Source organism: Strongylocentrotus purpuratus, unplaced genomic scaffold, assembly GCF_000002235.5.
Source record: "Strongylocentrotus purpuratus isolate Spur 01 unplaced genomic scaffold, Spur_5.0 spur5_scaffold_5, whole genome shotgun sequence".
Lineage (NCBI taxonomy): Eukaryota > Metazoa > Echinodermata > Echinoidea > Camarodonta > Strongylocentrotidae > Strongylocentrotus > Strongylocentrotus purpuratus.
The window spans coordinates 28,817,044-28,830,474 of record NW_022145611.1 but is presented as its reverse complement, the minus strand read 5'-3'; the positions used below and the strand labels follow the sequence as shown (position 1 = coordinate 28,830,474).

The 13,431-nt window shown below is 37.9% G+C and overlaps 1 protein-coding gene across 2 annotated transcripts; it reads right to left on the bottom strand.

The window, feature by feature from the left end:
• Positions 1-295: 295 nt before the first annotated feature.
• LOC591068 (cyclin-K) lies at positions 296-11,821 on the bottom strand. 2 transcript variants are annotated; one of them, XM_790647.5, is made up of 9 exons: positions 11,628-11,821; positions 8,091-8,264; positions 7,716-7,797; positions 7,154-7,285; positions 5,892-6,055; positions 5,047-5,216; positions 4,417-4,520; positions 3,875-3,902; positions 296-3,200 (listed from the first exon to the last, which is right to left on the bottom strand). In XM_790647.5, exons 2-9 carry the CDS (start codon positions 8,225-8,227, stop codon positions 1,573-1,575), a joined length of 2,445 nt encoding a protein of 814 aa, XP_795740.4. In that variant the 5' UTR covers positions 8,228-8,264; positions 11,628-11,821; the 3' UTR covers positions 296-1,572. The 2 variants fall into 2 exon arrangements, with proteins under 2 accessions (XP_795740.4, XP_030854183.1); XM_030998323.1 differs by having other exon boundaries at positions 11,716-11,821.
• Positions 11,822-13,431: the final 1,610 nt, after the last annotated feature.

The window sequence follows — 13,431 nt, the reverse complement described above, 5'->3', positions numbered from 1 at the left end:
AAGCGCTTTATAAGTAACGTTTTTATTATTATCATTTAGTTTGGCTGTTGAGCCCTGTTACCATGGCAGTTGCCATTGATGGCAAATTTTTATGCAACGGGCCCTGATCAAAAGTTAAAATCTTTCTCCTCCACAGACAACTTTCTAACATACACAAGCACATTTCCTAAAAGCTTAAATATCAAGACCACATGCATATTAGCAAAGTGTCTATCATATTGTACGTAGTTTTAACCATGTAACTCGGTCCCCACCTTAAGAAAACAAACAAGCCAAGGAGTAGGCTTTCTTTGCCTTCCTTGTGTAATCGAATATTGAAGAAGAAAAAAACAGTTTCAATGAAATAAGAATAATAGAAGAGGATTAATTGGTTTTGAACATAGTACCTTATTCATTTCTTAATGCACTTCTTACCTCTCAAATTCTTATAATCCTTCATTAGCCAATATAGCTTGACAAATTTTTGACTTTCCAGTATTCAAAGATCAAACAAACATTCAACTGTTTTACATACTTAAATCATAAAGAAAAATCCCAGTAATCTACATGCATATACAATTTGAATCAAAGTACCAAAAACATCTGTAAAACATCAAAATAAAATTGGTGCTAAAGTTGTGCCAATTTCATAATATATTTTTTTCCTAATTCATTTTTGGATGACAGTCCTCCATAGTGATTTTGGTTTTCAATAAAAAGGAAAAAAAACAACATTATTTTTGAAATGAGAACATCTTAATGAAGCACAAAGGAGATGTATCTTGAGCTACACATTTTCCATAAGTAACATATCTTATTTTCATATGGATAATAATAACCAACCATTATCCTTGTCTTAGTAATATGCATTTTGCCAAAGATGTTTCGAAAGTTTCAAGCCAGTATATATCCACCTCTCTATTCATACATGTACATGGATAGATGCCATTCTCCATTGCATTTCACATTCTAATAATATTAACAATAATAGATACATCTACAGTTAACAACTAAATTATTCATTCCCTTGCCAAGTTTTGTAATTTGTTTATGTATGTGAAAAAATTGGATTTGTCCCAATATATATTTCTTGAGAATGTGACACATTATAGCTTACATCTAAAAGTTTTGAACAAAGACCCTAATTCAACCAGTCCACCTTTCATTCTTGACTTATGAAAAACAAAAAAAACATCCAATTTACAAGGGGTATGAATAATTTAGTTGTTAACTGTATATAGCCCAGCTACTATATGAATATACTCTACTGCGCTTAATACAAATTATCATATCATTACCCGGCTGTAGCTGAGCCGACATTATAAAGCGTTAAAGCATTCAAAGAATTTTGTCCTACCGGGTAACCATTTACTTCACCTGGGTGGAGAGTGGCAAATTGTGGTAAATCAATGTCTTGCACACCCTGTGATCCACAGTCCAGTGACGTATCCACTAGCCAATGACACCTCTACCTCTGACATTACCTATTATCCATTTCACAAGTAGCTTTAATCTTGTAAATTTACTGATATCTAATCAACTATTACTTGTGCCTGAAACTACAAATCAAATATCCATAAAATTAACAGAACTTCATCTATAGGTATTACTTGCACTACCATGTGAGGGCCTCCTACCCATCATTTCTCGACCAGTTATACGAACAGTGGCCAGTCCAGTTGTGTAGCTACCTTGCTGCTGTTGCTGCTGTTGCTGCTGTTGTTGCTGCTGCTGCTGTTGCTGCTGTGGCTGCTGCGCTACTGTACCAGGTGGTTGATTGGTAGTACCCTGCTGCTGTTGCTGCTGTTGCTGCCCAACAAAGCCGGACACAGGTTGCATGGCAACATTGCGAGGCACCCCCAAACTCTGTAGCTGCTGGGCAGCGTATTCCTGGGCAATGCTCATCATGGACTTATCAAGAGGAGGCTGACCGGGCGCCGGTTGGCTGCTGGTTGGGGGTGGGTAGTTGGGTACTATACCTGGAGGAGGAGGGGCAGCAGAAGTTGCTGTTGGAGGCACAGCTGGGAAAGGGGTTGTCTCATCTGACTGAGATCTTGAGAAGCTGTACTGGGATTGAGCCACTGGATGGGACACCGGTGGTGTGTGGGATCGGTATTGAGTGGTGGGAGTAGGAATAGGAGGAGTGGGGGGTTGATACTGATTGGGTAAGCTGGGTGGTGCTTGGTTTGGAGGTAGTTGGCCTGGAGGAGGTAATTGACGAGGAGGAAACTGTAGTGGCATGGTTGCCGTTGTCTGTGGCATTCCTGGTACGGCAGGTCTTGGCGGCGGTGGCCGGTAGATGGGTGGTTGCTGGGGTACAGCAGATTGTACGGGTGGTGGCTGATGGTACTGCTGGGCAGGGGTAGTTGCTGGAGGTGGCCTGTAGGCGTGCGGCATGGCTGCAGGTGGAGGGTGGTTCATAAACTGCCCTTGGATCTGGTATGGTGGCTGAGAGGGTGGCAGGTGACCTGAACTTGATACAGGAGCAGGTGCAGGCGCTGGAGGTGGAATCACCGGTTGTGTTTGGGTAGCTGGTGGTAACATTGGTGGCTGGACCGATCCAGTGGAGTAGTGTGGGGCACTGTATTGAGGTGCTGCATATGTGGATACTGGGGGATTTGGGTGCGTATAGGCTGGTACCTGCTGGTAAGGATTTGGGTGTGTCACTGTAGCTGGTGGTGGTGGGACCTGTGGCACTGCTGTCTGCAGAGCTGGTTGGGGTGGTTGATGATGCATAACTGGGGGTTGATGGTGCTGGGTTTGTAGGGGCTGGTGCGGCAGTGCACTATGAGGGACTGGTGTTGGCACTGGGTGTGTCACTATATGTGTGGCTGGGTGTGGTACCTGGTGAGGGACATGTGGTGCCTGAGGGGGAGGTGCCTGTTGTTGAGGTGCTTGATAAGGAGGTACCTGGAGGGGAGGGGCTTGATGAGGTTGTGCCTGCTGTTGAGGAGGTGGTGCCTGCTTTTGAGGAGGTGGCTGTGGTGGTGGTAGTACAGAGGAACCCGGATGGGGTTTGTGAGTACTGGCATTTGAAGGGTATCCACTGGTATGCACACGAGGAGGTGGAGGGGGTGCTGGTGATGCTTGGCGCCTCTCATGCAATGCATTGGCTTGAGAGGGATGGACAGGGGGCGCTGTTCCGGCCGATGGGGGAGGAGGAGGTGGATGTCTCTGCTTCTCTCTTGAATGCTCTTGTTTGATCATCTTTGCCTTTGGATCTAAAAAATGAAAGAAAAAATTCAATACTCTATTACTGCCTGAAAAATAATTATGTAACTTTACTTCAATGTTTTGACCAATGACCAATCAAGACACAAGATAATTTAATAATATTTACACAAATTTGACATTTCACTTAAAAAATCTGCATTCAACAGTTCCTGAATTCTTCTATGCATCAGAACAATCAATGAGAAAATGCTGTTCGGATATGATTTGATAAATTACACACAATACAAGCCTGCACAAAAATCACTTTATAGGCATGGTTTAACAATGTTAAATCTGAGGTGCATGGCCCTACATGTTATCAGTGTCTGTGATATGGTGTAATATTGAAGCCCTAAAAAAAATTGCGGTTCAAAATGATCATGAAGTGCCTCAAAAGAGTAAAAATCTTGGCCGGTTTTACCTGTAGTGTTATGAAAACTGTTAGGAAAACAAAAAATGAAGTTTTGATTTCCACTCATAAATATCTTGATAATCAGACAGACGATCGGCTTGTAAAAGTCATGGGATTCCTGACTGACCTAAAGGTTTTTAATTATGATTACAGCATGAGCTAAATCAAGGATTTTGGTCAGAATCTGAGGCAAAGATACCCAATCCCTTTAAACTTGAATTTACTACTAAATATATATTTTAACAGAAATTGCAAAAGGATGTGTCTTACCTCCATGGCTTCCATCTTGTGCTGATTTCTGTAAAATATTCACAAAAACAAAAAACACACATAAAATTCAAGCCATACAGTATTAAACAGAGATAGGAAGCAGGCAGGTCTTGATATGATAATCATGGATCATACTTTTCATGCAAAATATTCATGTTAAATATGCTCTCTTTATGTCATTTAATGAGACATGATTATCACAACAACAATAATCATTGATAACATAATTTCTCTTGATTAGTAGCATTAATATAATTCTTACAGGAAGACTATGTTGACATCTGGCATTCCATACCGGTAAATCAAATCATAACTCTTCATAATCTGGCTTTAAACCTAGACTAAGCCATTGATCTAAAAAGTATGGCTGATCTTATAACTACCTCTTTAATCATACATACCTATTTAACATACTAAGCTGGGGAGGGCTTAACATTTGAATGAATTTATTAAAAAGTAAAAATGACAGGATACATCATACCGCTTTTGGCCTCCAAAATGTGCTTATTTTTGTTTGATTGATAGTGAATAGTTGTACTTACAGGTTTAGGTCTCTTTGGAGGAGGAGCCTTGGTAGGAGTACCTTGAGAAGTAGGTCCTTTGTGCTGACCAGCTGCATACAAGTCAAGCAACTTGTGACAGATTTCTATGTAAAATATAAAGAAATGAAAAGACATGAAATGCGGGTGCTGTATTCAGCTAATGATATGAAGACTGGCAAATATTGACTCTAGACTCTAGACGAAAACAAAAACTATGGAATTCCTCGTCTTTGAGTTTAGTGCAAAAATATTTCATAATACTGTTCTTTAGGTGTCCTTGTCTAATGGATATGTCTCCAGACTATGGATAACAAGCTATAGGGTTTGAAACCCTGCTATGGCACTACTAGTAACTCCTTTGGTGAAACTTCAATCTAGATTTGCATCTCTCCACCCAGGAGAAGTAAATGGGTACCTATTAGGAAAAAAATTTGTAAAGGCATAAGTGCATTCTTATTTGAACCTCGACTAAAAAAAGGAGTAATAACAATATTTAGTGCTTCGTATTTCCAAGAAAATAACTTCAAAATTCAACAACTACTAGGGTTAGATTATCCCTCAACATACATCTGAACGTGGGGCCTACATTATTTCACCACCGCCTGCTCTATAAACGCAGCCAACACTGACCTTCCATGATGTCCAGAGAAATATCCTCGGTCAGTTGCTCCCACCACTTGCTCTTGCTAGACTTGCCTGACCAGTCCATCAGGTCACTCTTGGACAGTCTGCCTGCCAGGTAGAGGAATCCCACTGCTACAATGTGAGGCTCCCATTGCAGACATAGTCTGGTGCACAGACTAAAGAAAAGGACAGAATAACAGAATAGACTATTTGATACCTGTATATCAAATTATTATTATTATATGAGATGTATTGACATAGCTGCCAACCTTGTGTGACCAAAAAAAGGAACCATGATGGCAAAAAAAAAGGAATTTCAAGCAAGAAAAAGGAATTCATTAAAACAAAACTTACAACCATGTGCTATACACTTCCAATGCAGAAATGTCCATTCCTCATGCAGTTTTTTTTTTCCATATAAGGACCTATAGTTTTTTTACAAGTAGGAATTTTGTTTTTGTTATTTTGGTATTATCGGCATTTCATTCTTTTTGAGAATATTTTTCTCTTCAAGTATGTTTTAACCTTAGTTTTCTATTGACTTTGTGATCCGAATAACATTTTAGGGAAGTTGTTTGACGTGCGGTACGTAAAAAAAAAAAGATAGCATGTTTATAATTGTATACCTCTCCTGTACAGAGTTGCAATCAATATCATTTTTACGTTGATCTGCAATCAATTGAGATCAAATCACAACTCTATCTACAAGTACACGCAGCAGCTAACAATGCAATGGTATGTGTACATTTTTTCTTTTATCTAGCTATTTACTTTATACATCATTCCGTGCTATAAACATAAGCTAGAAAAAAGAAGAATAAAATTATCACATTATTTTCTATGTTATTTACCTGTCATTCACAAAGGTCCAAGCCATTTGAACCAGCTTCTGTATCTTATCCTTGTCTCCCTTAAATGTCTTGGCATACTTGAGGAGGTAGCTATAAGGGTGTTCTACCTGAAGATCAAACTTGATGGTCTGCAGAAGGATCCTTTCATGTGTCATGATCTCCTCCTGTATAATCAATCACATATGAAAATCATTCAATATCTAAAATCACAATAGAATCAATCATCTACTTCTGTTGATTGATTTGATGATGAATTTTAAATTATTTGAATGATTTTGAATTTCCGGCCTTTTTCTTTCCGCCCTTTTCTCCAACTTGGAAGAGCACCAGATGCGTGTGTGTGTAATTGTTTTTTTTACTGATATAAACGTGTATCAATTAGATATGATATGAATGAACCAGCAAAAAAACATGAATAGACTTATATATATATATATATATATATATATATATGTATATTACCGCATAGTTTGTATATTGTATTGTACAGCAGATACCAATGCTTTGTTTACGCTGCATGTGTAAGAGTCTGTGATAAAAAATATCTAAACTTTGCGGACATGCACTTTCATAATTTTTGAAGTACGTTCCGCATGTATTTGGACGTGCAAATATCACGTAACAACTGGATCACAAACTAGATAATACACACGCTATACATATCACGCTAGCAATTTGGGATCCATGCTTGCAGCTGCAGCTCAGGCATGCATGCAGCGCACGTGTGTAGCTGTGTGAGCTAGCGCTAGCGCACGGTCACTGACAGGACTTAACATTTTGTTGACACTTGTTGGAAATTATTATGCATAAACCAATCATGAATGTTTATTTGGATTAACCTGAACTATTGTCTGTGGGACATGTAGAAGCTTTGTTTTGATTGTGTATGACTACATATTGGCATTCAGAGTTCAGTACACATGCCAATGTATTTGGAGATCAAACTTTTTGTTGTTGCAATGCGTGCATAACCGAGTGGAGCCTGAAGTTTACTCCTGCCCAGGTAAGGAATCGATTTGTGTCTTATTTTGTTTTTACATGTATATATTCGTCCAAGACTAAGTCTAGACTACTACTTTTATTGATGACATGATTTGAAAAATTTGTCATGGCGGTTGGAACAGAAATAGATGTCAAAAAAGGATAGGGGAGTGAATGAATAAAATGACAAACAGATATTGAATTATGTCCCCAATGAAGGAACATTCAAACTATACAACCAGCAGCAAGACCATGATCAGACATTGTTCCATATCGCTCACCTTGGGGTCATCACCGAAAGCAGCAAAGTGTTGTTCAGAAAGGATATTCTTTGCAATCTTGATGATGTCCTTGCATTTCTTGGGGGTTTCCTCAACCTTACCTGCTAGAAACAGACAAGCTGCACCCATGATCTACAAACAAGAAATCAAATTAATTAATACCATAAACACATCATGATTGAATTTTCAAAATCATATATGCAGTCAAATGTTGATTTTAATCCGGTATCTAGATAGATATCTAACGTTACATATTTCTAAAAAATCAAGTGTATTATACGATGCAAGTACAGCAATACAAATATGCTCTTAAATTGTTTACCGGTATGTTGAAATAGTTTAATGGTATGCATATTGTGCTATTCAATTTAGTGATTTTAAAATTGCACATTCTTATTCTGAGATCTGCATGTAATATTTGAATATTGTAATGAGTTTTAACATAGCATTTCTAATCCAATATACCGGTATATAATAATTATTGTTTTGTTTTTGTAAAACTGAAAATAAGTTTGATAATCACTTTTCTATCCCACATCAACTATCAGTCTATCACACTTACATATCGGGGAAACTCCTTAAATGAGTGAAACATGTAGAAACGATGAAAGTACACAACTCCAGTTGCCATGGTGTCATAACGTCTGAATCTCAAAATTAAGGAAGATGAACATGAATGTCATACTTATTCTCAATTGTACAGATATAACGCCTATAACTTTTAGAAATATAATCACAAGAATTTTACAAAATAATATCATGGTTTAGCCTTTAAATATTTGAAACACATCCCAATATATATTGGAACCAAACACAATTCTTGCGCCCATTAGATATACATTGTATGTTAAGTCTTATCACAGTGCACAACTTAAATATGTTCTTACATTTACATCATTTTGTACGGCTAAAGATCATATCAGAGAAAAAAGGATACAGTTTCTGTGTAGTTCCAGCCTCAATGATAAAACGTGAGCCCTCTCTGCGATAACGAGCCTCAGTGCCTGGATCTATCCCATCCTTGATAGATGGTGTATGTTCCAGATCCTCCTTCTCATAATACCAACATGGCATGATGCTATTCAATCTCTTCTGACTTCTAGAGAAAAACCTGTATAAAATGAAATAATCAGACTTCATGACTAAAACAGTGAACCAAAAACTGAATGCTCCTGTCAGAAACATGGCCCAACAATAGGTCCAGTTATAAATCCAACATACCGGTAAACAGATTGAAAGATAATAAGATATGCAGAGACGCCAACCTCCAGAACAGAAAATCAGTAATCACAAGGCTCAAAATCAGTAATTTTGTATGCGATGCTAATACCAATACAACACTGCAGGGACGCATGCGTGCATAATGCAGTCAGCTTTGTCATACATGTATACCGGTAATGCATGCCATGTAATGCTATACATTGTAAGCGTGTAATTTGTTAGTTGTGTACACGTCCAGACATACGGTCGGATACATGTACATGTTTTGTTTGTTTTTTCCTGTATAAACATTCAGTTAATCTCTGTGTATAAAACGCACCCCTAATTTTTTTAGAAACGGCCAAGAAAGAAAAAAAATATTGTAAAACTAAATTTAACTAATACCTTGCGTTGTGCAGAAGCATTTTAAAGGTGAAGACCAGTATTGGAAACGCCCCTTTTTCAAAAAATGAAATGGAAGCTCTTATTACCAATCATGTGAAAGAATATGTTTTGACTAATACATGATGATAAAAAATTTGCCGGGAAACTGCCTACCGGTACTAATTAATATATTTGGTAAATTAGTTTATCCATTGGTGTGTGAGAGATAAACGAACGTGTCGCGCACGTGTGCGTATATAGTCCCATCTTTCTGTGTACAGTGCTTGTAACTTTATTTCTTATCATTTTGATTCCAGAACCTTGCAGTACACACCAAATCACCAAGATATGCTAGATGATCAACCTTTTCTGATCGATTTCACAACGTTTCTTTCACAATGCAATCGCATGACCATAACTGGTCTTTATCTTTAAACTGCTACCGTCAATAGATGTGGTCATCTTCCTTCATGCGCAGTAACAGTGTAAAATATGGCTGCAAGAATTTCAACACAGAGTTGAATTTTGATGAAGAAAATTCTGAAAAAGACCTAAACGCATCATTCAGTCAAGCTAGTAAGTGGAACCGAACTGAATCTCCGTTTAAAATCGTATACACAAATTCAGTCGTATCAAATGCATAGCGAGACACGACGGAGGAATATCAGCGATAGTTTCTTCAGTTTTTCTACATATTTTGAGCTGTGAATCAGCTGGAAATTACAGAACTGTATTATTATGGTCATTTACGATAATAGCATCCATTTAAAACTAAAACTATGAAATTGCTGCCTCTCAGCACATTAACAGCGCTAAAGCCTAGAGGTCAATACGCAATTAGGCATTTCCATTGACTAAGTACTAAGTATGAGATCTTACCAATTTTGTTGAGATAGCGAACTTAGGTCACGCGCGATCTACAGTCACACCGCCATACTACAGATCTCGAGAATATGATATCACCCATGGAAAGAGGAACATGAAATTCCCTATAGAGGGAATTTTCTCTGGAATCGGGTGTGAAATATTGAAATATTGACATAAGATTGGCAAATTGTGCGGTTATTTGCGTCCGTTCCAAAAAATTACTAACTTATCGATAAGGGTTTGGAAATCTTCATTTTGAGAGCAGATATCCTCAAAATTGTAAGTAATAAGTGGTACCAACTGATTGTATATCTTGCCTTGCAAATTAGGAAATTACCTTATTTTTGATGGATCGCCTTTTTGTATAAATCAACTGTAAACCCCTGTGCATGAAGTCAGGTCTCATTGTTTTTAAGACTTTTTTAGATGCAGCGCATACGCACGATCGGACATTGATTTTTAGATCGCGATATCTCTGAAATACTTTGATGATAAATTTTCTAGTTGAATCAACTTGTAGTAAAAAACTTTGTCGTCCATTTGGTAATAATTGAAATAAATAAATTTGTGTAGAATATGAGAACTTTAGTTACCCCTCCACTATAACAATGTCTTTGTTTTTAGGAAAAATACTCCAAAAGAGATAAGAAAATTGACACGAAACAGATAGAAACATAACAAATTTAAATCATGACCTTTATTTGAACAATTAGTGAAGATTTAGTTGAGTTTAGTTATGTTTTAATAGTGAATAAAACTTAACAGGTCAAAATCTGGATATGATTCTGAACTACATTGTAGCACCAATTTATTTACTAAGCGGTGCGGCATGGCAATGAGCCAAGGGAAGGGTACTCCTAATGCGTATTGACCTTTAGCGCTATACTTTAACTTGCTGAGAGGCAATTACACACAATACACACACTGCACACAATTGCACACTAATGCACACAATGAATACAAAGTGGCTGATCGGCAAGTTTGACAGTAGGCCCTAGACTAGACCGAATTTTCCGTCTCTTTCGGTCGTTATGCCTCTTATTTGGGTAGGGTCGGCTCTCTCTTTAGAGACGGAAGCCGACTATACGCATTCCCTTGCTAACACCATGGCCATTTATGGCCATATTTTTATGCCCCGAAAATCCCCCCAAATGTCATTTTACCTCGTGCATGTTATATTGTAAATTAGGCCTAGGCTATAATAAATTGGTTCCACTTACTTGACTGAAATAATCCGTTTAATGGTCCCTTTTTAGGAAATGGGTCAAAATCGAAGTCCATGTTGAAAATCTTGCAAGACATGGATTTCGATTTTGACCCATAATTTCCTAAAAAGGGACCATTAAACGGATTATTTCAGTCAAGTCGGTAAGTCGAACCAATTTATTATAGCCTAGAATCTAGGCCTAGATCTAATTTACAATATAGAACATGCACGAGGTAAAATGACATTTGGGGGATTTTCGGGGCATAAAAATATGGCCATAAATGGCCATGGTGTTACTGTTAGCAAGGGAATGCGTAATGTCGGCTTTTGTACAGTTAACAGTGGTGTTTACAATGTTGAGAATCAATATAACAGTTTTTAATACACAGCCAGGATTAGTAATGCAGCTTTGCGTAGGGAAAGGCACTCCAGCAAAACATAGAGTCAATGCTAATGCGTATTCACCTCTAGCACTGCACTACGTGTTAATCGGCAGCATTTGAACACATGAATAGTCAACACACTCATAACACACAGATGAACACAATCATGCCGATGTGGCTGATCGGCAAGTTTGACAGTGGACTCACAATTTGAATTTTTTAATTAGGTCTATTTTTTCTAACGTCGGAAAGTTAAACAAATTGTATTTTACTGCTATTTAGGTGTCATCAATTGTCACTAAAGTACCAATTTTTAGTGAAATCAGTTGAGCTTTGTACAGTGGTGTTTTAAATGTTGAGAATCAATAGAACAGTTTTTAGTACACAGCCAGGAAAGTAATGCAGCTATGTCTATGACTATGTGTAAACTCACCCAGAATCCAGATCACAATCACGATGAAAAGTCCTCCAATACAAACGGCTTGTTAACTCCTGTGAATATTTTTGTTTCCAAAATTTACCTTCAACGGTGAACGAAACTACTGGCAATGCTTTTTGCACCAAGATCCACTAACGCAAGTTTATATTGCGAATTTCCTAGAAGAGTAGAACAGACTAGAGGTCTAAAAAACTCTAACTGTTAGAAGACTTTTACCCTTTTTCCGAGCGTCTTTCGGCGTTTAAGGAAGGTATGGTACCTTCAATGCAAAAACAAAAAGAGAGACAGAGAGAAAACCCAGAACTGAAATATGTTCAGTTCTGTGAGAGAGAAGAGAAAGAAAAAAAAATCAAGAAACAAAAAGAAAGAAACAAACAAACTGAAAGAAAATTGAATCCCTCTTTATTTTGAGAAGTGTCCCTTATCTTTTCCAATAAATCCCTTTCTATTGTGATGAACACCCCTATTCCTTTGTAACAAGTGACACTCCCCCTTTTGTATTAAATTCTTATAAATGCCCCTTTTCACATCTGAGTAGATCTAGTACCCCTTTGGAGTATGATAAATTGATAAGCCTTCCTTTTAACTATGACAAGTGCCTCTTTCCTAACTTATGAGCGCAATCTCCCCTACCGATAAATGCCCCTTTTCAAATTAAACACAGTGCCACATTTTCATATGATGAGGACCCTTTACAAATAAATTCCTCTTAATTGTTATTTGGAAGAAAAAAAGAAATGTCATGTTTCCCTTTTGTTAATTGATAAGTGCACCCTTTCACCTATATTTCCTGTTGTCGCTTAAAGCGGGCCTTGCCCCCCCCCCCTTTGCCAAAAAAAAGAAGAAAAAAAAAGTCGGGCTCCCCTGGCAAAAAAAAAAATTGGTGACCAGAAATTAACCCTTTTTTTTTTCAAGGGGGGGGGGGGGTGTGGAGTAAAACAAAATTTCTTACTATGCCACCCCCACCCCCACTGAGCGAAATATCGGCCTGCGCGACTTTCATATTTCCCGGGGCAAAAAGAAAGAGAAAAATTGGTGCTCACTACCCCCCCCCCCCCACCCCCTTTGTTTGCTTGGTGGCAAAAGCAACCTCACACATACTTTTTGCATGCTCGTTTTGCTCATTGCTTTACTCCTCGCGCATAAATACGTCACTATAGAAAAAGCTGCTCCTTTTTTGACGGGAAATCAATATGTATCGGGGTAATTTTCTGTATTTAAAAAGGACACGTTTTTGATATAGGAATTAGAGGTAAAAGAAACAAAATAAAAGAAATTTCGCACTTAAAAAAGGATTTTTTATGATTCAGGAGACAGGGGAAAAATGTGAAAATGTGACTATAAGGGCAGTAAGGGGGTGCCTTTCAGAAGAGGAAAAGTGCACAGGCTACAGCTGTATTAGCAATAGGAGCACTTTGATAATCAAATGCTCACGGGCCTGGCCTACATCACTAATCAGTGGCGTATCCAGCCTTGGACAAAGGAGGGGGTTAAATCTTAATCAGCTTAATCCATACAGGAAACAACTTGTTGATGTCTCTGTTTTGAGAAGGGGGGGGGGGGGGGTACGGACAGTATATAGGCATAAGCGGTGTGTCTTTTCAGAATGTGCCTATATTTCGTTAGTTTTCATGTTCAATCTTAAAACCTAATAAATACAAATATATCAAATTATTTTTCTGCATATTTTTTCCTATGTCAAAAGATTTTTGAGATTATCTATGACCAGGGGCATATGCGAAAAAAAAAAAAAAAAAAATTATACCCACGGCTAACCTCAAAAAGGTGACCTTACCCC